This window comes from Equus asinus, chromosome 25 (assembly GCF_041296235.1).
Source record: "Equus asinus isolate D_3611 breed Donkey chromosome 25, EquAss-T2T_v2, whole genome shotgun sequence".
Taxonomy (NCBI): domain Eukaryota; kingdom Metazoa; phylum Chordata; class Mammalia; order Perissodactyla; family Equidae; genus Equus; species Equus asinus.
The window spans coordinates 47,747,523-47,774,174 of record NC_091814.1 but is presented as its reverse complement, the minus strand read 5'-3'; the positions used below and the strand labels follow the sequence as shown (position 1 = coordinate 47,774,174).

Below are 26,652 nucleotides of genomic sequence, written 5' to 3'. Positions count from 1 at the left end.
GGCGTTTTGATTGTATTCTTCATGGCTATACTTATTAGCAAAATGGGAAAATATGGGGATTTTTTTCCTTTTTTTGGTGAGGAATATTGGCTCTGAGCTAACATTTGTTGCCAGTTTTCCTCTTTTTGCTTGAGGAGTATTGTCCCTGAGCTAGCATCTGTGCCAATCTTCCTCTGTTTTCTATGTATGTGACTTGATGAGCAGTGTGTAGGTCTGTGCCCAGGGTCTGAACCTGCGAATACTGGGCCACCAAAGCCGAGTGTGTGAACCACTACACCACTGGGCTGGCCCCCAGGAAAATGTGTTTTTAATCAGTGGTCTTTCACCCTAACTGAGCACCAATAAACTGCTGGGAAAACAAAATAAAACCTAGACTCTGAGGAAACCTGAAGATTAGAATCACTAAGCGTGAACATCCATAGCTTCCGTCCTTTTCACATTAATATAATGTTCCATTCTTTTCAACTGAGTAAAACACCCTTCAAAAAATAAGCAAATCAAAACAAAATGTCTGGGGGCCGGTCCCGTGGCGGAGTGGTTAAGCTTGCGTGCTCCTCTTTGGTGGCCCAGGGTTTCGCCGGTTCAGATCCTGGGCGCGGACGTGGCACCACTCATCAGGCCATGTTGAGGCGGCATCCCACGAGCCACAACTAGAAGGACCCACAACTAAAAGTATACAACTATGTACTGGGGGAATTTGGGGAGAAAAAGCAAAAAAAAAAAAAAAAAAAAAGAAACTATAGTTAAAAAAAATGTGCTCTTGATGTTCATAATGACCTTTAATCTATCACTTTTCTTGAAATTTTTCTTTATGTAGCTTATTTAACTTAATATAAAACCTAGTTTTACATATCTAGGTGTTCTCATTATTGGGGGAAGGAGAAATTCCCAACTTTACTTGATGCCACGCCATCTTTTAGTTCCAGTTGTACCTATTCCCTTTTCTGAGAGAACCTTTTAAAATGGGTCAAGCGGCTACCCTCTCCTTCTTATATCTTCTGGCCATCTCCTTCTGCTTCCCCTCTATCAACATTGTCCTAATTCCGTCAGTGACCACTCACTGTCATTCAGTGGCTTTTCTTCTCATCTCTTGATTTCTCTGTGGTTTTTGTTAGAAATGACACTTTCTCTTTGACACTCTCTCCTGGACAGCTTTAAAAATAGAAAAAATTCTATGCCTAGATAGTTTCAAGAAAAGATGCCTCTTTGGAGGTAACTGGATGAATGCACAGCAGCTTTATGATCCTATTAAAGTCAATGAGAATGTTTGCTTTTAAAAAAGCATTCCTTCTTCGTTTAGCCTTAATAGTTGATCATATTAATTTCATAAACCTATTTATTCATTCATTTGTCTAAAATGTATTGAATGCCATCTGTGTGCCAGGCACTGTTCTACATGCTTGGGGTACATAGGTAAAGAGGACAGAGATTTTTGCTCTTGTTTATATTCATGCATTAAAAACAACCTGATTACTATATGTTTAGTATATATATCTGATTCATGTGTGATTTTTTTGAATAATTAGATATCTATCTTGTTTCTAGCACAGAGTTCAGCATGTGTCATAACTAGCTGTCTATTTCCAAGTCGCTTGATAGCTGTAGTTAATGTTGTATTAAAGCAATGCCATATGTAGTTATATTTTTATCAGAAATATTGAAAGCAATAACTATTTCTATAAATTGCTTTTTTGCTTCAGCCTCCCTGATCATAGATGTATACTAGTGGCATTTGGCTTAATATCCGTCAGTACCTCTTAAGTACGAGGGTGCTGTGTGCAATATGATTACTGTATCATTACCAGGATAATCAGTAAATGAAAGCTGTTAATCCTGCATTGTTATGAATGACCTAGTTCTTTTTAAATGTTAGTCTGTAAAGATAAATAGTGCCTAGGTTTTTAAGAGAGGAGAAAAGGTTTTTTTCCATTATGCCTGGCCAAACAGATGGCTGAGGGTCAGCTGGAAGCTGAATGTCAATTGAGTTGCATCATGTTATGGTAAAATATTCATTAGGGACTGTTGACTATTAACCTTAAGGGGTCTGTATATGCATATGTATCTATGCGTGTATGCATGTGTAGGAAGAGATATTCCAAATTCAAAACCTTATGTAAGTCATTATACAAAATAATCTGAGCCAACATAATATTTAGTCAAGCTATTTGTCTTCTTCATTCTACCTGCAGTATTGGAAATATATTGTAGTAGGACAATTAGATATTAGGAGGCTTTTGCAGAGGTCTAGAGTGAATAGAATGAATAGAGTTGGTGGCATTGGAAATAGAAATGCATGGATTTTGGAGAGGTTGGGAAAATAAAATGCATCAGACTTGTTGATGAGTTAGTAATGGCTTATAGGGCAGAGAGTAATGTCAACAGTAATTCCTAGCTTTCTAATTTGGGTGGATTATGATGATAGTCACTGAGATGGGATACTCTGGAAAACAGCCAGGTTTGGGGAGAAAGAATTTGACTTCACCTTTGAGCATGTTGATTTTGAGGTGCCTCTGGAGCTCAGAATACATGGGCATAGATGATAATGCCCAGAGACAAGAGTGAAGAAAATTGGATCATTGAGGGAAGGAGTAGAGAGACAAAGAACTTGGAACAATTAAGAAATTAATAAAGGAGGAGCAATCTGCAGTGGGATTTGTGAGGGGAAAAAGAGAGTGCTTTGTCATTGAAGGCCAGGGAAACAAAGTGGTCAACGGTGAAAGGACTGAAAAATGTCCATTGAATTTAGTGGCATAGAGAGAAGTCATGTATTACTTAAGTGAAATCTTTTTTCTGGGAGAGATAGGGACCCATGTTGAGCTGAGTTGAGGAATGAGTGAGAGGGGAAGAAATAGAGATAGAGAGTTTACAACAACTTTTAAAAATTTGATGTGCAAGGTAGGAGACACTCTGATAGCTTGGGGATTTTGTGGGGTTGAATAAAGTTTTCTTTCATATGAGGGATGTTTATTGGAGTTTTAATAGCTGTAGATACACGGTGATGATGTATTGATCTCTATATAACATATAGCATACGATATATTTAATTATTTTGAATTCCCCTTATATATTATGGGAGTCATAATTCAGAATATTTTGCATTTAATTTCAGGGGAAATGAGCTTACCGCTTTGCACACTGTTGTTTTTAGTTAACTCACTTTTTTACACTAAGAGTGCAGAAACCTCAGCTACCCACAAACCATGTATGTTTTTCCTGTTCAAAAGTGTAATCAGAACCAAATAATAAATTATGAAAAAGATCCTTTTATGATTGATCCTGGCTGTCTTGTGGCATAATATTCCCTTGCTAATCATGAACTCAATTGGATAGCGAAGAAGTGACAGCTGGAAGGAAGCTCTAGGTGTCACCTAGTTTCCTTGGGTAAATCTTCTCAAGAATGAGTAATGCTCTCTCTCTACTTGACATGTTTTGTGGAACGTGTTTAGCTATGGTATTTTACAAATTAACTGAAGTTGTATTTTACTTAAAGTCCATGAGAAAAATTTAAAGAATTCAAATGACTTTTTTTGTGTATGATTATAAAAGCATTTAAGATCTTTGTAAATATTTCAAACAACAAAGGAAAATAAAAGGAGTACTTTCCCTCTTAATTCTATACGCACATATTTTGGAATATATTCTGTATTCTCTTCCATTTATGTTAGAAGCAGGTTTTGAAATAGTGTGTGTTAGAGAGAAAGAAAGAGAGAATGAGTATTTAAAATAATATTATATATACTGTTTTGAAACCTGCTTTTTTCACTTAGCAGCGTAACTGTATTCTTTAATAGTGCAACAGCATGTTAAATCATACAAGCTCTACCTTTTTTTACTTCATTTTGCTTCAAGCCTATCAGTATTGTTGGTTTAGGTTCTTTAACTCAACAATATAAAGTTTTCTTTGAAGAAGCTGAAAGAAAGGAGAATAGATATAAATCTGTTGATTTATCAAAAATATTAATGGGGGGCCGGCCCAGTGGCACAGCGGTTAAGTGCACACGTTCTGCTTCTTGGCAGCCCGGGGTTCACCGGTTCGGATCTCGGGTGTGGACATGGCACCACTTGGCAAAAGCCATGCTGTGGTAGGCGTCCCATGTATAAAATAGGGGAAGATGGGCATGGATGTTAGCTCAGGGCCAGTCTTCCTCAGCAAAAAGAGGAGGATTGGCAGTAATTAGCTCAGGGCTAATCTTCCAAAAAAAAAAAAAAATATATATATATATAAATGGGATGAGTTTACTTGAATTTTTGAGTAGAAGTTATTACAGTTTTCCCAAGATAGCCAGATTATGACAGTATGGGAAAACATGGAACATATTTCAGAGGAAGGGCATGCCAAACTGAGGTCTTGGCTGGAGGTGGAAGAGTGTGGATTAGCTAGAGAAGTAGGTGAAGTAGATGGAAGGCTAATTTTATTTATTTATTTATTTATTTAATTTTTTTGATGAGGAAGATTGGCCCTGAGCTAACATCTGTGCCATCTTCCTGTATTTCATATGTGGGATGCTGCCTCAGCATCCTTATACCTTGAAATGCTGCCTAGAAATATATAGTTAACACATTCATTATTATGAATAAGTTCATAGGATGATTAAAAAACTAAATGAGAAGAGGAAAAAACTTTCCTTGATGGTGGAATAACATGGTTCACCAATAAAGAAAATGAGACCAAGAAAAAAAGTTAAAGAAATCACCGAGCTTAAACACTACTATTATTTCATGCCTCCCCGCTGCCATTTTTCTCTTGAGCCAGGCTTACAGTTTTAAACTCATTAATATACTTTCCATAACAAAAACAGTTTAGCAGTGGTGAAGGGAGTATGAATGGGTTATTTTCTTGTTTTCTCAGGCACAGCAACCTTGGTGCACGACCGAAAGGGCTCTCCACTCTGGTGAAGAGTGGTGTTCCTGAAGCGTTGAGGGCAGAGGTGTGGCAGTTACTAGCAGGCTGCCATGACAACCAGGCAATGCTGGATAGATACCGACTTCTCATCACAAAGGTAGGAAGCTCTTTTCGTGCTATTCTCATGGGACAACATATTAAATAAATCTTGCTATCATAGCTCCAAGAAGTCATAAATGCTTTGTACTTCTTTCAAAACTGTATTGGTGTCGTGCAGTGAACAGTTCTGCCTTTTGTTCTGAACGCTTGTTTGACGGGTTTAACAATGCACTGTGGTCATCTATGAACACTATGCCTTGGCTTTCATTTTGTTGTTCCAGTGACTTTATAATAACTATTTACCAAATTGGAATATATTTATGTTTCAGGTGATTTCAATTAACCTTTCTTATTGTATGAGATTTATATATAGTTATATATATGTTATATATGTGAGATATATATAGTTATATATAGATTATATATAGTTATACACAGTATAATTTTTCTCTTTATAGTTTTAAAATCAAATTAACTTAAAGTTAAATTAAAAGGCCTTGTTTGCCTGTGTAACCTTACACTTAAGTGATGTGGATAGTTGCCCAGATGTGGATAGTTGCCTTATTCTGTCAGGAACCCTGAGTTCCAATGTAAATTCCTTTGCTTATGTCCAAAAAACTGACTTTAGAGCATAGGTGAATGTAAATCCTCAATCCTAGACTTTCTTCTTAGGTCTCACCTCCTAAATTCTTAATCTACTCTAAATCATGAATTTTAAAATAATAGTAACATTTTGTTTGTTTTTTAAAAAATCTCTATTCTTAAATGAGAGATTTTTGGTAACCAAGACTTTGTTCCTCAGGATATATCAACTTTGAAAATTCTTTAGCCCCTCTAATTCCTTCTTCCTTTCCTTTCTTTTTTGCCTTCCTCCCTTCCACAAATATTTTCTAAGTGCCCAGTATATTCAATCACTGCTAAATTCAGGTTTTTTTTTTTTTTTAAAACCTTTATCATTTTTTATGGTTAGTGTTTTGTGCAGTGGGATGTACAAGAAGATCCATTGATGTAGGGGGGATGTCTAAAGTTCCATTTGGCTTTTTAAAATTAACACAAAAGGATATTAAGCTGTACTAATATTTGGTGTGCCACGGTACTGAGACCTCACTAGGTCCTTGGGTCCAATGACCATTTGCCCACGTGGCTCAGGAGTGACCTGAGTGAAGAATGGACTTGCACACTGTGGAGTGGAATGACAGTGGTGCTCATACTCATGTGCTCACTTTCAGAGCACTGCAGTTTTCTTGTAGTTTGCACGTGCTAGATTAAGTGGATTTTAATCTTCATTGGATGGATGAGTGGTTTAAAAAGATTGCTGTCATAGGATGTTACATATCAAGATATTTTTAAAAAATACACCAATCTGTCCCTTCAAGTAAGAATTAGTGTTATGATAATAGATGATAAAGCAACTCAGTTTGGAAATAAACTCATGTTGTAGAGAAGGACATTTGAAACATTTGGCCATTTAAACATCACTGTGATTTTATCACTGAAAACTGCATGTGTGTGTTATTATAAAACCCTTAACTTCTTCTTACGTAAAAACCAGAATCAGAAATTTCAAATATGTTTAAAACTTGTACAGATATTTGCAGAGAATTTGGGGCTGTTTGTTAAAAATATAAAAATACAACACCTTCTGATTTATTCATAAGAATACTTTGAGAAAATGAGTAATTTCCTAGCCAGATTTCAACAAAATGATTGATGGGTGGGACTGAAAAAAATGATGCACCTCTACTGGGTCTATGGATCTTTGTAAGTCTTTTTCAGATGTGATAATGGTTAGAACTATGAGTCAAAAATCTGATGTTGAAAGAAGTTTTAAATTGTCTCATAAACTGCTAAACAAACATATTAAATATAAGGACTCGTGTGATTCTCTTTATATGAAATGTTCAGAATAGGTAAATCGATGGAGGGAAAGTAGACTAGTGCTTGATGGGCTGGGGGAGGGAGGAATTGGAAGTGACTGCCAACAGGTATGGAATTACTTTTTGGGGTGATGCAAATATTCGGGAATTACATAGTGATAGTGGTTACACAACATTATGAATGTACTAAAAGCCACTGAATTGTACACTTTAAAATGGTGAATTTTGTGTTATGTGAAGTTTATCTCAATAGAAAAATTGCACAAAATAAAAATTTTAGAATGACCCATATTCAATATTGAATAATATTTTTGTAGTATTTTTGTGAAGTAAAAGTTTCTTCATTGTCTTTGTGTTGCTTTACATTCTATCTACATTTCTGTGCTTTATAGTATCTATATTATTACAGTAACTCATGCCTAATAAAAATAATAAAATAAATATATATATATTAGATGTTTATGCTTAGAAAAGTCTTTATTGATGGGGATATCTGAGTGAAAGTATCCAGAGTGTATAACTCTGGATGTCAGATCACTTTTTCATATAAATAACTGACTGTATAGTACTTTTAACGGCTGCTCATGGGATAGCAGCTACTATCACATCTCTTTCTCCATTAAGAGGATTTGTTGATTCATACCTTTTAAGATTTCAGACTTTGGGAGAAAAATAAAGAATAGTCTCCCATAATATTATTTATGAACTCCTGACAATTTAGTATATGTTCCTATCTATGATAAAAGTTTTACCATATATACCAAGCACCGTGGTAGTTTTGAATATACAATTTTCAGGAAGAATTTTAAGACCAAGAGACAGAATGGTAAAGAATGTTTTCATTGAATAAAATGTTCCCAGACTCCTTTCACTCCAGGGTTCTGGCTGTGATTTACTTTCTGCCAGTGAAGACTGGAGGGAGGCAAAAACCATATTGTTCTTCTCTGGCAGTGGTGGGCAGATCCCCGGGCTTTGCAGTTGTGAGATTTTGCAGCTGCCTCGGCATTCCATTCTGAATCACCTGCCTTCATTCGTAGTTGCTGTTTCTTGCAGTTTCCGAACTTGAGTGGCAACAGCAACCTCCCAATTCTCCATACTTTAGCTGTGGTGGCAAACCTAAACGCCACCAGTGGTGTCCCCAATCTTTTGGTCTTCCAAGTCTTCTGGTGTTTAAGTACGTAAGTTCCTGCGTTAAATCCTTTTTGAAATACGTAGAGTAAGTTCTGTTTCCCTCACTGAACCCTGTCTGATATACTTGGCGTATTCTTGTCACCTTCTTGTCACAAGATGGCTGCTCTAAGTCCAGCGTTGTGTTCAGAAAAGAAGAGAAGAAAGACAAAGGCAGCCAAAGCTTGAGGCTACAGGAAGAGTACTCCAGACTGCCAAGTCTGCCCAAGACTTCTGATATCAACTACAAGTTTGGGGGTCTCCAGAGCCACTCTCACTTCATACCAGCTGGCTGCCAATTTGGGGGTCCCCATAGACTCCCTCAGAAGTATAACAAAGTATTATACTTATGATTACAGGCATAACTACTTTATTGCTAAAAAATGCTAACCATTGTCTGAGCCTTCAGTGAGTCATAATCTTTTTGCTGGTGGAGGGTCCTGTAAAAAATGCAATATCTGTGAAGCACAATAAACTGAAGAGCAATAATCGAGGTATGCCTGTACAGTTTTTTTAATAGCAAAAGCATACAAATCAGAATCAGCTAAAGTAAGAGATACATAGGACAGAATCTGAGAATGAGAGGATTCCAAACATGAAGCTTGCATTGTCCTCTGGGGCACATTACCCTCCCACCATCAATGTGTAGTAGTACATGGAAAATCACCAACCCCGGAAGCTCACCAAGCTTTGGTGTCTAGAGTTTTTGTTGGGGTTTTATTACATAGGCATGGATTGAATCATCGCCCACCTGGTGGAACTCAATCTTTAGCCCACTTCTCTCCCCTCCCCTGAGGTTGAGCTGATATCACCTGTCTCTTTAATCGCATGGTTGGTCTTCCTGTCCTCGTCAGCCCCCATACTGAATCCTCTTATTGGCATAAAGTATCTAGGGGCCCTCCATGAGTGTCTCATTAGCATAAACTATCAGACGTGGTTGGAGGGGCTCACCATGAATAACAAAGACAGTCTTATCATTTGGGAAATTATAGGGGTTTAGAGGTACCTCCCATGAGCCTGGACTGAGGCCAGACCTCCCCTTGGCATATCTGAACGAAGTCTGTCACCCTTTTAAAGAGCTTTCCTTAAAGCCCCAAACAGTAACTTCCACTTAATCTTTTTGACTAGAACTCTGTTACATGGCTACTATCTCCATGGAAAGCTTGGAAATATTTAAAATGAGTACATTGCTATTCTCCTTCATCCACTGAAATATGGGTTTTTAATAGGGAAGAAAGAATATATATTGGGTAGATACCTACCTTCTCTGGCACACCTGCCTGTTAATAGTGGCAATAGTTGAGATTTGTTGTGGAAGAATTTATTATAAAAAGTATGTAAACCCAGTAGCATATATATTTTAGAATGGCAGATGTTTATTAATTGCCACCTGAAATTGACTAACAATGTATAGTTTAAGATAGTATAATAAATATTTCCACATTTGGTTTTAAATCAATGACAACCTAAGATTTTTAATGTTCCTATTGTTAATGCAATTTATCAAAAACAACATTTTCATAAAACCATATAGAAATGTGTGGCTCTGATGACATGCCTTTATTCATGTTCTCAAGTCATAATACTTCTATGCGAGGATGTACAATGTATATTTAATTTCATTGTCTTCCTTGGTTCATAGCCATAGATGATGATAATGAGATGAATAATATCAATATTTAAAAAAAGATCATGTCCTTTCTCTATGCTTATGGATAAAAATGAAACAGCAAGTGCTTTTAGCCAAGAGTACATGTATGTACTCTGGTGGTGAATACATATGAGCTTACCAGCCACTCAGTAGAAGAAACGTGAACTCCCAGAGGATTTTCAGTAAGAAATGCCTGCATTTTTGGTACTTTTTGGTCATCGTTCAGCAGCTGGTAGTGTCTTCTTTTGGTCCAGTTAATTTTTACTGTCTTCTTAAGGGAATAGCAAGATTTCAAGATCAGTTAATGAAATGGTTCAGCTTAAACAAATAGAGTTGCTTTATAAAAACCCTACCAAAAGACCTCAGGTTATATAGGGAAGAAGGAATATGAAATATTTATAGAAAACTTACTTAAGATTTGGCTTCTATGAAAAAGTAGTTTGTTTATCATTTAATTCTATGATGGTGGTGTCCTAGTCCAGAATTTGAAGCAACAAATCACATTCTGAAGCATTCTCTTCAGGTGTGGCAGCATACAACCAACAGGCTGGATCCAGCCCATAAAATGCTTTATATAACCATAACTACAACAAAGAATAACATATGTCTGGCTCACACTTGTAATTTCTGTTTTGCCGTAGACTTACTACTCTTTTTTACTTACCCTCTACTCTTCTTACATTGTAATACCTGTCTGGTCCTCAAATATATTTGATTTTGTGACTCCATTATATTGCATGTCAACCATTGCCTCAGAGGAGGGGGTTATCGTTGTGTGCTTTTAGTTGATTAGTGTCTCTTTCACCAGTAGACTCTAAATTCCAGGGGGAGCAAGGACCACAACTGTTTTACTCTTTATTTTGTCCCTCCCAGGGTCATTTGTTGACTTATTCATATAATCCTTTATTTATTCTTTTTTTTTTCTTCCCCTAAAGTATAAACCTTATACTGTGTTAGGTTGTGAGTAAAGCTGGTAAAGTATGATGCAGTGTCTTTTTCCCAGGAATCTTATCATCTAGTTGGGGAGAGCTGTAAGCAATGGGTTAATTTAAGCAGCTGGTCCTGGTATACTAGCTTCTGTTGTTTTTGCAGGGAATAGGTGGAAGCCCCCAAGAATTACTGGCCCAGAGAGTTTGGCAATGACCAGTGAGGCATGTGGATTGAGTCCGTTGCAGTCTTAGTAGGTCAAGACTAGGGTAATACTGAACAAGGGAGAGGACTGAGATTACACTGTGGAACAGTCACACTTTTTGGCCTTGTGTTTGGAATGTAATCTACAGAAAATAAAGGTTTACAAATCTTTTTGATGGGTGGGAAATGACTATAGGGACTGAAGGTTTAAAAAGGATGAAAAACTCTGGACTAGATTCAAGTGAAGATGAACCAGGACAGGAGCTGCAGACTGATAACCTTAATCTAGAGCCAAGGACCAAGCAGGACCAGCCACAAGAGTTGTTACATCTAAATCATGGGGAATGATATTGACCCCAGTGCGAGCATCAAAAGGAGTGTGGAGTGTTCAGGCACAACTTACCTTGGTAGTAGCAGTAGCTCTACTTTAGGAGCAAATGTTGGTGCTCACTAAGGGAGACCTTGGGTTCAAAGTTCAAGGTCTGCTGCTTACTAGCTTGTGAGCTTGGGCAAGCTCCTTAACTATCCTCAGTCTCAATTCCTTCATTTGTAAAAGGGGCTTAATAATACGTATCTTACAGTATTGTTGTGAGGATTCAGTAAGACAGTTCATGTAAAGTACTCAGAGCATGCCTAATACATGGTAAACACCCTCTAATGATAGAGGGTCTATCTAGCGATAGAGGAAAATGATAAAGCAGTATATGCTTAAATACTAAATGAGTGGCACAGAAAAGTACTATAGGAAATATGGAGATTACTGTGGGTTCTTGAGATCTGTGCAGGTTTCATGACATGCATTTGAGAAATGAAGAGAAAGAAGGAAAACAGGATATTTGTAAAACTCTATTATCTACTTGTGCCACTAATACATTCTTTAATTTATCAAACGTTAAGATGTCTTTTGTGTTAGACACTATAGTAAGCACTAGAAATATAAAGAAACACTTTTACCCTACCCTTGAGGAGTTTACAGTGCAGCGAGGGAGGCAGTGAAGAAAGCAGAGAAAAGGTGATAACATGATTAAGTGCTGTGACAGAGGTGTGAACAAGTTGATGAGGGAGCACAGTGACTGGAACAGCCAACTATGGGAGCAAAGAATAGGAGGATATGTTTAGGCTGAAGCAATGCCATATATAAGACACAGAGTTGTGAAAGGTCCTGCCATGGTCAGAAGTTGTGGGAAGCTCAGTATGATCCATGGGGGCACTCTGCACTGTGAACTCTAAGTGAGCAAGGACTGTGTCTGGATATTGCTCGCTACTATAATCTCAGCATTCAATGCTAGGACTGTCCTCTGGCAGAGTCTAGAAAATACTTGCTGAGGGAATTAATGGAGTGTATGATGGGCATTACGTCTAATGCTTTCATATGCCCTTTCTGTGTAAGCATGACAACTTCAGTGATATAATTCCTGTTTTTACCATCGAGGAAATAGGAGGTGCAGAGAGATTAAGAGACACAGTTACTACATAGTGGAGTCAGTATTTGAACCCATATATTAGAAAACTCTAAAACAGAAATGAAGGGGCTAGTGCATTCCTACCATTTGTCTTTTAAAGATCATTTGGAAGGAAAAACCTTGTATCTTTCCAATCATTAATCATTAAGAGTAATAAAGAAAAGGTTAAAAAAAAAGCAGTACTCTCTTTTCTTTATACTATTCATTGTAGGGAAGTGAAATTATAATTTACTTTAGAAATTATTTTGTTTCTATTGGAAAACATGTATAAACCTTCTGAGTGATAGAAAAGTTCCAAACTGTATTTTATAGAATCAGTAATAGAAAAATTCTAAAGCACCTAACTGCAAGCCATCCCTTTTAAGATAGATTTTACATCATCTGTCCTGAAGTGAACTTGAGGCTTCAACCACAATCTGCTGCTACCTGATTTCTACCAGAGGCTGAGGGAACACCACTGTTGATGAATCAGTGGTGGACTTGCACCACATATTTCTGAAATCTTAAGTTCTTTATTGCTTATCATTGAGAATTCTCATTACTCCTATTAAATTAGCATTCTTTATAATTTTGAGATGATCTGAAAGAATGATAGAAGGATTGTGACCCTGCTGCCCCTGTAGAAATGAGCAAACAATTTAGAACTTCTGAACTGAGGATTAAATCTTAAATGCTGCCCTGAGGAGCCACTGAGTAATGATCACGGTTTTTGCATATTATGAGCCATTTGACACTGGGGAGGTTGTGTGTGCTTTAGGGCAACTTGAATTTTATGTAGCTTTACAGAACTGTATGTGAAATTTCAGTAATTACATGGCATGTGTGGTATAGTTATCCATCAAGTCTGCTGATTACTAATTATATAACATGAGCAAATATTAAGATTATAGTTCTCTGCTCTTTTGTAGAAGTGATCTAATTTATAACATTCCTGCTTTATACTTTGCTAACATCAAAACAAGCTTTAATTGATAAGCTGTCAGAAATAACATTATCATAAGCCATTTCTCCCTATCATGTGAATTCTTTTTTTCCCAAATGATTCTTCTCTTCAAGAAGTCTATATGTGTTCGTACACACACACACAATTTCTTTTTAAAGGATTTAAGTTCTAGTGCTAGATTGACTTGGATTTGAGTCTTACCCCGCCATGTGTTAATCTGGGATCTTAAGAAGGTATCCCAACTTTTGAAACCTCATTTCCATCATTTGTAAAGCAGGGATAGTAGTAGTACCCACTGAGATTGTTGTGAGAATTAAATAAAATTGATAGTGCTTTGCACATGTTAAGTATTCAGCGTTAACTTCTATTTTTACCAGTATGATATTACATCATGAATGTGGTAATAGTAATAATGGATATTGGTGTCAGTGTATATTTCTACTTTAATATGTGTGTTAGACAAATTCCAGTCACATAGTTTTCATAAGAGCACATGATGTAACAGCTGATGGAATCTTTTTAGAAGTATGAAGTATCAGATTTTCTTTTTCTGTTTTTTTGGGTTTTTTTGGCTGGTGAATATCATGGAATATTTGAATCCTAAAACTTGACTTTGTAGTGATTATATGAGTTATTATTTTAGTGATTATGCATGTTCAATTATATCATAAAGTCAAATAATCTCTAAAAGCTACTGCTAATGACTGTCTGATATAATCAAGCTTCAAGGCAGGTATTAATCTCATTCACTTATTAATGCACTCATTCATTCAGTAACTCTTTATCGGGCATCTGTTATGGTTTCTAGGGCTATGTAGATGAAAAGAATTCACACCCTTGAAGAGCATCGCCTTGGGAAAGGCAGGCCTGTACACAGATAGATCATGTATGTTATGATACATGTTAGAACAGATATCTTAATCATGTGTGAAATACCAAAGAGGTAGTGACAGCTCTGCTTGGGTGAGCCAGGGGAGACTTCACAGGGAAGATTATAGATGTCTGAGCAGGGAGGAGAGGAGTGCAGGATAGGAGTAGCTTACGTAATGATTTCGCTGCCAGTTAGTGACTTAGCTTGGATCTGAGGGAGCCTCAGAAGGTGAAATCAGTGTGCTCCTTCTTTCCCTCCCTCCCAACACAGTTGGCCAAGTACATTTACTGTTCATGGATCAATGCTTGTCCTCTTGTTAAATCGGAAGAATGTAATACAATAGTAAATACATAGAGTAATCTCTGTTAGAATAAAGATCTGAAATGAAAAACCTCAGAAAATGTCAAATCAAAATGATATCACAAGAGAATATTTAATTGGTCACCTAGGGTTGATGTAATGGGATTTTAACAAGTAATATTATAGTTTCTACTCAATAAATGTTTGAGTACCTATTGTGTGCCAGGTATTGTGCTAGGATGGATACATAATTTTTAAAATCAATGAACTGAAAAAATACCATCTATTGGTTAACTATAAAACAATATAAACTTGCAAAGAAGTCCAGTTTTATAAACTACAAAGAACATGCGCTCAAACCTCTGTCAGGGAGCAGAAAGGGCAATAGTTGCAAATATTACTTTGGTAGTTGCTGCCAAAAATCTTTTTTGGGATATAAGTAAAAAACAACCATGAAAATGACCTGTTTTAAGACTCTGCAAATTCTCTGCTTTCTTGAGCATTGTATGGACAGATAAAGCTTCACTGTGTTTATTCTTGTCAGATTATTGGTAGTGCTCAGAGTAAAGCCTGTCTTCTCTCTGTTCTCCAGTGTATTATTGTAGCAGATGGCTTTTAATAAAACATGTAGCTAAAGAAAAATTTTTACTCTATTTTGGTGGAATGTACTATAATTATAATTACTGGACACTCTCAAGAGGAAAAGCTTAAATTGGTATTTTCCTTATGATTGAATAACATTTAGTGAGTATTTAATTCAAAAGTCAAATTATGGTATCAGTTATGTATTTTTTTATTTGATAGCTTTTCACAACTGAATTAAACTCTAAATCATTTAGGTAGGAAGATGTTTGCTTTTTATTTATGTGGTTTATTTTTAAAAAATTCAATGCAGTATGTTAGTCAAATAACACTCAACACTAGATTTCATTGAGAGGTGGGATGTTCCTTAATTATACGGCTGCTCTGTTCTCTGTCATCACCTTGTCTAGTTGTAGAAAATGAGCTTTTTGATAGAATAGGATTATCCCGGCTGGTCTGTACCATTGGTATTTGTAAAAGCCACAGACTCTTGTACTGGTACATTCCTGATGTAGCCGTAAAATTTACAAAAATTTCTCCAAAAAATTTATAGTACTTTAAAATTTATTAACCAAAAAATAAGGTGAGCAAGGAGAATGAAGAGTACTCATTGTGTTGTAATGTAAATGCCTTGAACATGTAGATACCAGAAGGTAAGAATTAAGAATTCTAAGAATAATTCTAAATTATCTAATTCTAAATAATTCTGAATAATCTAAGAATTATTGAAAGAGATCCTTTAAGAAAAATGTACCTTTTGTTTTCTTTTTTCTTACATAAGAAGGGTGATATTTCTCACTACATAATTATACCTTTGCTTATTATTATTTTTTTAATCCCATAATTTTTAACCAATTTCCTTGGTCCTCATCCCCTGAGGTCTTTCATTTTCTGTCATATCTATATTGACACCTGCATGTCAATAAAATTATATGTGAGTCTGAGAACCGAAAGCTTTCCCCCAAGCACTGACAGGTTTCTGTAAAAATATATTTTTTTTTTTGAGGAAGATTAGTCCTGAGCTAAGATCTGCTGCCAATCCTTCTCCTTTTGCTGAGGAAGATTGGCCCTGAGCTAACATCCATGCCCATCTTCCTCTACTTTATATGTGGGATGCCTGCCACAGCATGGCTTGACAAGTGTGTAGGTCTGTGCCCAGGATCCCATCTGGCGAACCCCAGGCTGCCGAAGCAGAGCGCATGAACTTAACCACTACACCACTGGGCCGGCCCCTAAAAATATATTCTTATTCATTTTCATGTACTTAAGTGATAATATGCTGTTTCTAGTAACAAATAGTTTTTCTTATCCTTTAAACATGGTAAATAGTTTTGAGGTAAATTAAGGAACGATGATTTTCTAATTTTACTTTCCTTTTCATATTATGGAATTAGAATAGGAGTACACTATTTTGAGGGAAGACTTTTGGGTTATTGTTAAGCATAGATCATTTAGTGGCATAAAAGCTATATTTATAGCTATAGAACTAAGGATAAGAGGAAAGCAGTAATATTTTTCTTAAATCTCACAAATTTTCAAGAGCATGGGATTATAGTCTGACTCCTAGATCCCAATTTCATAATAACTTTATTGACCTTATCTGCACATATTTTCAAGAGCATATTTATATTTTATTGGGTAATGTGGCATGATGAGCTTTCTCCAGGGATTTTGCTTTGACTTTGATTTACTTTTCTGCTCAAATTTATGTTTAGATATGTTTACCATTACTTAGTGTCAAGGTTAAAAAAAGGAGAGAGAGAGAGAAACAGCAGATACCTATAGTCAGGTACCACAAATCTGCCCTTCTCAACATATTATACGTTTCTGCTCATATTCTGGTAACAGTTCCATTTTGCAGCTTCTTGCTTGATCACTTCATGAATCTTTCAGTATCTTCTCTTTCTCTCTTTTTTTTTTTGTCTCTTTATAGTTTATTTTTCTTTGTCTCTCCATTTATCTTCCATTCTCCTTATTACCTGTCTCCCTTTCTTAACTGTCCATAATGTAGCTCTGAAAAGAGGTTTTCAGTATTTTTTATTTTGTTTTTGTTGGGTTTAATGTTCCTTGTGAATTTCTCAGATTATGCTCCTTTTTAGTTGCATGGCTTTTTGTTGATTTTTAAACTGACAAGACAGTAGACTCTGTCCCCATGGAGAAGCTGTCATTTGGTACTCTGTATCCCCAGAGCCTGGCATTAGCCCTTAATAAATGTTTGTTGAGTGACAATATGAATTAAATTCTATAGGTCATTGCTCCATGATTAAAAAATAGAAGAGTGGTTAGTTGGCCGTGGCATTGTAAAAGTTGTATTCAAAGTTATGAATGTTGGGTTTTTTTAATAGAGCACTTCAGGTTGTAGACCAGAGCTGATTAAGTCAAGTCTCACTTTTTTTAAAATCACGTCCAATAAATAGCTCTTTGGTACCAGGAACAAGATTAGTCACTGAAAAGTCTTTTTAATTTATTCAATTTTTTTCATTGTTAGATAATTACTTCTTTTGAGCTTATGGAGTAGGTATGTAATTGTTAATAAGCACACACAGAGACCCCAGTGTATAACATGGAGTATATCTTGTATTTCAAACTCATATCCTAGTTTGTTCTTTTTCCATCAAATGGAAAAACCAAAAGACTGATGAGTAAGGTTATTGTAGGCCTTAGAAAAATTGAGTTCCTTTGTGAAATTTCATGAGCTTCTTTAAGAAGGTACTAGATAAATACTGTGTTGGGGATATTATTGATGCTGCAAATCTTTTTTCAGACTTTAAAGCTTTATTCCATAAACTGACTTTTGATTTAATTAATATATTCATTCCATAGAATGTTTCAAACTAAGAATTGTAATTAATTCAACATATTCTGATTTTAAAAGAATTGTTATACCATAACAATTTATTATGATTGTCATTTGGTTCCTTTTTTATCTATATTAAATCATTACTTTTTCTAGATTCAGAATTGTTTTATCAATAATACTTTATTAAGCATGGAATAGACTTTAATTTTTTACATATAAACATGTTTATTTCTAATGAATGAAGAATAGACTAGCTAAAAGTTTCTCAAAACTTTTTTATTCCTGAATTGGAATATTTTGGGTATGCATACTTTCTTGTTTAAGAGAGAGCTTTACTTGTTACTGCTGTCAGAATAATTCAGTCACTTCTACCCTTTAAAAGACTGATCTCTGACGTGTTTATGAAAACTACTTAATCTTTTAACAGATGACTAATCTTTTGAAGACGTCATCATGAAGCTTTTACCTTGATACCTGCAAAAATGATGTGAAAAGGAGCAATTTCATTTAAATCTTTAAGTCTTTAAATCTTCAGTTCTTGTTTGAAAAAAAGTATAATTGCAATTTTTAATTGAAAGCTTATCCTGTTTTCTCCCCATCTGTCTAGTTGGTACTTAGGTACTGTAAAGAAGGTTCCACTCTTCCTACAGATTATTTAATTGAAGTCTCTGTAGCTTTCTTGTTTTACTTTCTAGGGACCTCAGATCTTTGCTTTGAACGGTTTCAGAGCTCAAGTGTGTGCAAGGGTGATTTGGGTATGTTTACCAAATTTGTGTCTCATTTGGTCCTATAGAGGTGATCATGCAGTCAAAAGGAAAATTGATCTTTATTACATACTATTTAACATCAAGATTTTCTGAGTAAAAAAACTATACCAGAACTTTAAATTAAGGGTTGAAGGAAATCCCCTAAATAATTACATATTCTTTTTTTCTGTTGGGGCTCATGATATATCTTTCAATATTGACCTTTAGTTTTTCCAGCTCACTTCTACTGTGAAAAGACCCTTTCTCATTTGAACAGAAAACAGATTGAGCTTGATCCTAGGGAAAAGATGATACTTAGTAATACCATGAGGAGAATCATTGTTTGTCCCAGTGGCATAGTGTAGTCTTGTATTAAGTGTTCTGGGACTAATTAATCAGGAAATGACTCTAATTAGAAAGGAAACTGCTCATGAGCTGCTTGCTCAGGCTGTTTTATGGAAACTGTAGACTTAGTTACTTGCTCTCCAGCTCCCAGCAACATTCTTTAACTGCGTATGTCCCAGGTGAAAGAGGTAATTTAAGGATTTCTAGCAGACTTTATTTTCTAGTGATAAACCTTCATATTTAATGGACTTCTTTTCAGATGTAAATTTACATAATAACAATAATTTTGGGGTTAGAATATTTTGGTTGATCTGCAAGCCTTTTTAACTTGTAATCTTACCAAGTTTTTTTTTAATCCTGGGACAAACCATGCTACTCAGAAATAGTCTTGGTAGACAGCATCTGGGTATGTATGTAGATACATATAAATATACACAAACATATATATATGTCATTCACGATCAAAAAACATATATCTGACAACTATTAGTGAATTTATTTTTAAATCATATTGGCATTTCTGTTAGCTTAACAGTTTATTTGGCTTAACTGAAGTCTTAGAGAATTACTATATAAAAGAGAGTATTTTAATTTTACAAGAGTATATGCATTATATAGCCCTGGTGGTCTAGTTGTTAAGATTTGGTGCCCTCACCACTGCCCTGTCCAGATTTATTTCCCGCTCAGGGAACCACACCACCCATCTGTCAGTTGTCATACTGTGGAAGCTGTGTGTTGCTGTGATGGTGAAAGCTATGCCACCAGTATTTCAAGTACCAGCAGGGTCACCCATGGTGGACAGGTTTCAGCCGAGCTTCCAGACTAAGACAGACTAAGAAGAAGGACCTGGCCACCCACTTCTGAAAAAATTGGCCATGTAAACCCTCTGAATAGCAGCACAGCATTGTCTGATATAGCACAGGAAGGTGAGAAGATGCTACAAAAAGACTGGGCAGGATTCCTCTCTGCTGTACACAGGGTCGCTAAAAGTCGGGATCTACTCCACTGCACTAACAACAAATGTGCACTGTGTATATATTATATATCTTGTTTCCCAGGCATGTTTGTGTTTGTGTGATGATTGTTATATCTAGCATATCAGGTATTTCTTAATTTACTACATGGTAATTGATTATGAACTACTAATCAATTTATAATTGTACTTTATAATTGTTCTTGATGTTGCTTTTGTTAATTTTACTCACTGTCTTTTGATATTTGCCCTAGTACAAATATATAAGTTTATTCATTTCTAAAGTGGGCAAGTACTTGGACAAATTAGGAAGATAAGAACTGGAAAGCTACCCTCGGTAAGGGTTGGAATTGTAACTTACCTCTCTTGTATCCTTCCGACCGTCCTCCTCCCACCCACTGGCACATAGTAAACTCTGTATTTTTTTTAAGCTGATTTGAGTTGTGGCCCTTTGGGAATCAGTTTATTCTGTGCTATTATTTCAATCAGTTATAGTTCAAGATGGTAAATCTTGTACAAATGGTTGCTGGTACAACACAATCTAATATTTACAAACTTTATGGCATGCTTAGCCAGGGCAAACATCGTCTTGTGAGTTGCTTTTTAAATTTTTATTTAAATTATGCTTTTTAAATTGCGTTTTAAATGTAGATGCATTTCTACTAGATTTGTAGTTTTTTTAAACAAAGGAAGAAAAGGTTATTAACGAAAAAATGCGACTAACATGTTGTATGTGATGCATCTGATGGGAACAAGACAGTGTCGTGAACAAGAACAGTGTTCAAGCCAGGAGCCGTAGATTTTATTCAGGTTTTATATCTCTGGGCTTATTTTTGTTTAGAGTTTCCTTTGAACTTTGCCTATGTGGATTTGTGTTAATTTGTGTAACTCAGTTACTCAAATGTTCACCTTATTTGAAATATTGTCATATGTTTATTTAATACATTAGTTTTAAGAATTGATTTAGGAACATTTTTGTGACTTATCTGTGGATCAGATTGATTTCAAATAACAGTGTATCAGTTAATGCAGAAGTCTAAAAGTTTAAATACTCAGTCAAGGTCAAATGGAAGATGTATATTAGAATTGGGAATAGAAACTAAGTTACCTATAATTTATCTATGATTTCTGACTCTCTTTTTATTGTTTTCCGTTGAACATTGCTTTGAACATAAAGTCATAGAGAATGTTTCTTCTTTATGTTGTGATAAAACTGCAGGCTTATCAAAATTTTCATCAATAAATAGTTCTTCCAAATACTGAACACTAAAAGGCAACTAGCTGGCTTTTCAGAGGTAGCCTTTCAAATGCTGAGGCCTTACAGCACATGTGCGGAACTGGTTTTGCTTGTTGCCTGGGTTGCTCACCAGTGTTAGTACCTACCCTCTTTGGTGCACATGTGGCAATGGATGAAAACTGTGCATCACTCCATAATGATGCTGGACTGATCTAAATTAGACACTCAAATCACTTTTCTTAGGTAGCAGGTCCTGTTGAGATTCTGCAAGGTAGTAGATATTATTTCCACTGATATTGTTTATGGAACTCTATACAGAATGATTTTATTACCATATAAGAGGGAAGATTCTCTTGAGGCTAAATTCTGTTCAGTTTGTACCAAGTTCAGTGGTATCCTAAGTCACTGACAGTTCTTGAATATAGGGGTCCTCTAAAGGGTGGCATATTAATACTTTGAGAGAATAGTTACAATTAAATCATGACTATGTCTTTTTCTTCTGGAGATAGAGATGTTCTCTAAGAATGCCTGCAGCAGTGAAGTATCCTTGAAAACCAGAGAAATCCATGTCTTGTCTGGGTAATTTTAAAGGTTCTCGAAGGATTCCAGGATGCTTTATGGGCACTCCAAAGAGTCTTTAAGGAGTGCTTAGTCCCATAAAAATATGGCAGTAAAACTAAATGCCAACATATGTCACTTTGATCCTGTGAAGAGTATAAACTTAGAATACAGTCTAAGGTGCCAATTCCATACCTCTCTGCAAGTCTTGATTTAATTATTAAAGCACTGAATTAGTTCTTGATATTTTTCTTGGTTTGTTCGCATTCAGTTTTAATTTCACTGTTGCTTTTTTTTGGTCAGAAACATTATCTAGGAACAGATCTCAAAATTTAGCATGCATTCAGAACACCTGTGGATCTTGTTAAAATGCAGATTGTGATGCAGTAGGTCTAGGGTGGGACTTGTGGTGGGGCTTGTGCCTCTCAATTCTAACAACCCATCAGGTGTTACGAACACTACTACTAGTCCATGAACCACAATTTGAGTAGCAAGAGTCTAGGTCCTAGAAGTTAAACTCTAAAATGTTTCTGAAGTACTTTTTGAATGATTATTAAGGTAAGTGAATGTATGTAATTATTTCTGACTTATTTTAGTTAAGAAAGATAAATATGCTAAGAAATCACAATATAGTTTACTATTTACTATGAAGTAGTTTAAAAAACTTTTTGTAATCGTGAATAGCCTTCATTGTAGTAGAGAATTCATAACTGAACACTGTTATTTGTGGAAAGATGGACAGATGAGACAATATAGTTTAAAAACCAGAATAGTTATAGTTCCTTATGAAAGAATACTATGTAAATAAATATAAAATGATAACCATGAAAATGGCTTAAACATGGTTGCCTTTTAGGGTTAAAATTTTTTTTCTCTTAATTTATGCTTTATGTAACATCTGAATCATCTGATACTTGGCTTTTACTTGATGGAAAAGAAAAAAGAAAAGTCAGAAAATCAAAGAAGTAGAAGATGATTCTTATGAACAGTTTTTCTCTCCTGGGTTTTGACTGTCCACTTTCATTTGTGATTCAGGCTGCTTCTTTAATTCTCAAAATGTGTGGAGCCTTTTAGGTTTTCCGTTTGAGCCCAAAGAACAGGAATTAAATTTTACTTACATTAATCTTCATTCCTGTACTACTCAACCCATCACATTTAAAACCATAATACCTTTTACTTCCCAGGAAGATAAGTCCTGTTTCCCATTCCTTTTGTTGGGTTATATTGAGAGAAGAGTCTTTTAGTGAAAGAACCAACCACATTAATTTAAAATGTTCTATCATGGAGATAGTAGCTTAACAGAGAGTTTAAGCTTATTGGAGGGCTATTTTTTTTTTTTTTTCTTTTTGGAAATGAGTAAAGATGTAGCCAGAAAGATATTGTGACAAACATTCCTTTAGGAAAACCTGGCTAGTGCCTTTGCTGTGGAAATGAAGTGACACATACTAAATGCGTTAACTCGAAGAGCCTCTTTATTTGTATTACCTTTTAGAAATCACTCCTAGGAAGAAAATGAGTTTAGATATTACTCATGACATGTATTTGATCACTGACATAGACTTAATTGTATGAATCCTGAACATACTGTATATTAATCTAGATTGTTGATTTAGAGAACATTTGGTCGAATGTTACTAATTTAATTTGTAGGAGTGCTTTTTAATTGGCACTCATCATTCAAGAAATGTGTAGTGTTATTCTAAATTCTCAAGAGGATTTATAAATCAGCTTTTAATTTTCCTTTCTAATATGCCTTTCATCTCTCCCTTTTATGCTACCTAGTTTTGTCTGAGTATTCATTGTGGATTCAGGTTTTGTTGGACCTGAAGCATATAAAATTTTGGTGGGGGGAAGCTATTTCAGGAAAAGAATCTTTTTTTGCAAATTTTACAAAAGCATATAATAATAATAACATATTTCTAGGGACTCTTCCAGGGCAGAGTGAAGCTTAAGCTAAGCTTTATCTTCTGCTAGTATCACAAACTGGGAATATACTTTGTACTTTTTTCCTGTTGGAGTGTAGTCCAGTATAGGTGGAAAGAGCGTAGGTTTTATGTTACAGCTCGGGTTCGAATGTGGTCCTCCTTCATCTTCTTTGCTATTGCTAGAGTCCTAGGTACATCTTTGTCCAAGGCGACAACAGGAGCTTTTTAAATGATGTTCCCCACTTCCATTTTTTCACACAGCCTCCTTTCCTGTAGTCTGTTCTCCACATTTCAGCCAGAGAACTCTTTTTAAAAATGTTTCAGTGATGTCTTTAGGTTAAAGAACAAAATCCAGATATTTATTACTATTTTTGGTGCTCTTCATTCCTTCCTGAAGATTCATGTTTCTCTCTGCTATCATTTCCCTTGAGCCTGAAATAATTTCTTTAGCGTTTCTTATGGTGCAGGTCTCATGGTAACAAAACAGTTTCCTTTCATCAAAAAAAAAAGCCTTTATTTTCCCTTTATTCTTGAAGAGTATTTTCCCTGGTTATAGACTATTGGGTTGACAGTTTTTTCTTTCAGCATTTTGAAGATGTTGTTCCACTGCCTTTTGGCTTCCATAATTCCTGATGAAAGTAAATGATCATTCCAGAGTGAATTTCACGGGCATGTGACCTGTGCGGTTGCATAGGGCCCACACTTAGAAGGGCTCTGTGCTTGGTTAAATTTTCTGCTGTTGCTATCTTGAAATTCTTAGTTTTGAACAATGAACCCTGTATTTTCATTTTACACTATACTGAAAATCACTGATAATTTTACACTGATACTCACAAATTATATAGCTGGTCCTGCATCATTTGAGTCGTTGTTCCCTCGTATGTAATATGTTGTTTTAAACTGGCTGCTTTTAGGATTTTCTCTTTCATTTGGTTTTCATCAGTTTTTGACTGTGATATGCCTCGACATGGTTTTCTTCATGTTAGTACTGCTCTGGGCTGCAGACTTTCTTAAATCTATTTATAAGTTTACGTCTTTCACCAAATTTGGAAAGATTTGGGGCATTATTTCTTCAAATATCTCTTACTCCTCAATTCTCTCTTCTACTGCTGGGATGCTAACTGTTGATATTGTCCCTTCAGATCCATGGGGCTCATTTTTTTTTGTCAGCTGTTTTTCCCTTCTTCTTCTGATAGGATAATTTTTTTGATTTATCTTAAAGTTCACTTACCTTTCTTTTTTCACCTTTATTCTAAGTCTATCCAGAAAATTTTTATTTTATGTTTCTATTCTAAAATTTTCATTTGGATCTTTCTCATATTTTCAGTTTCTCTCCTGAAATTTCTTCTCCTTGTATTCATTGCAAGTATAATTTTCTTTACATCACTGAGCATAGTTATAATAGCTGCTTATAAGTCCTTGTCTGGTAATTTCAACATCTGAATCATCTTAAGGTTGGCTTATGTTGAGTCTCTTTTCATTTGCACATGGGTTACAATTTCCTGGTACTTGTTAGTCAAATAATTTTGGAATTCTCTCCTAGAAATTGTGAACGTTGTGAGAGTACTGGTTCTTTGTTTTAGCAAGTGTTTAACTTGATTTACCTCAAACTATATACTTTGTCTTGCCTATGGTGGTCAGCAGCCCAATTCTCAGGTTCAGATCCCAGATGTGGACCTATGCACCACTTGTCAAACCTTGCTGTGACAGGCTTACCACATAAAATAGAAGAAGATGGGCACAGATGTTAACTCAGGGCCAGACTTCCTGGGCAAAAAGAGGAAGATTGGTGGCAGATATTAGGTCAGGGCTAATCTTCCTCAAAAGGAAAAAAAAAGAAAAGAAGGAAGGAAAGAAACAGCCCTTCATAGTTTATAAGGTTTTTTCCTATATGCTTTCTAATTTTATCCTTATGAAAACCTCATATAATAATGGGTTAGGCTGGTAATAGTTCTCCATTGATTATTGATGTGGAAATAGAGGCCCAAGGGAAGTTACATGAAATAGTCTTATATCAGTTAGGTATCCATTCTTCTTTTATTAAAGTCTGCTTTAAGATATTTTTCTTGGGGCCAGCACCGTGGCCGAGTGGTTAAGTTTGTGCACTCTGCTTTAGCGGCCCAGGGTTTCTCTGGTTTGGATCCTGGGCGCGGACATGGCACCTCTCATCAGGCCATGCTGGGGCTGCATCCCACATAGCACAACCAGAGGCGCTTACAACCAGAATATACAACTATGTACTGGGGAGTCTTGGGAGGAAGAATAAAAAAAAAAGTTATTTTTCTTTAAGTATTAATGGTAAAAAATAGTGACATTCTTTAGCATACTTTATAATTTTTTCCCCAAAATGTTTCATAAATATTGTCTCATTAAATGTTGGAACTAACCATCTGGTTAAGCAAGACAATTGGTTTATTAACCTTTTTTCAGATGAGAAATCCAAAGTTGCAAGAACTTATTTGTATGGCATACATAAGTGATAATTATAAGATATGAAGCTATAGCCTAGATCTCTGACGCTGAGTTCTGTTCCGTTCTTCTGTAGATACGCTATCTTTTTTTGCGTATAGGTGACCATATACTTATTTCACCAGCATTTTTCCATTGTATCTTTAGACTCCATGTGACATTGTAGGAAGCATTTAACACTTTATTGAATCAACAGAAAATGAAGGAAAATACATCTTTTCGCAGTATCTCCTGATGTCTTTTGGACTTTTTTCTTCTTTATTCCCTTCTGAAAAATGTACTGTGAGCAAAACTGCCTTTTCTCTATTTCAAAATGAACTGCATAATATTTCCAAAGTGCAATGTACCTGTACTTTAAATTGTGAATCAACTAGTAAAAAATTTTAAAAGACTTCTGGGACAAAAGAGCAATCAAATGCTAAATAGTTGCTTGGGGATGAAAATACATTATAAATATTTATTTTTAATACTTTTTCTATATAACCTTTTTGGAGGTCTTTTGAAGGTTTTGTTTGTTTGTTTGTTTCCTTCTTTCCCTCTTCCCTCCTGCCTTCCCTTCGTAGTATAGAGTACTGTTCTGTAAAAGCTGTATTCTATTTATGCCAAGCCCTTGAATCTAATTTTGGAACAACTTCTGTAGGTAATTTAAGTACAGAAGGTAGACTGAATGTT

At 35.5% G+C, this 26,652-nt stretch overlaps 1 protein-coding gene across 7 annotated transcripts in view; it reads left to right on the top strand.

The window, feature by feature from the left end:
- RABGAP1L (RAB GTPase activating protein 1 like) overlaps positions 1 to 26,652 on the top strand; it is a 668,256-nt gene that overhangs the window by 177,589 nt on the left and 464,015 nt on the right. For all 7 annotated transcript variants that reach the window (XM_070498037.1, XM_070498036.1, XM_070498038.1 and 4 more), the window contains one exon: positions 4,850 to 5,000. In XM_070498037.1, the coding sequence (XP_070354138.1) occupies positions 4,850 to 5,000 (151 nt within the window). The remainder of the gene's footprint in view (positions 1 to 4,849; positions 5,001 to 26,652) is intronic.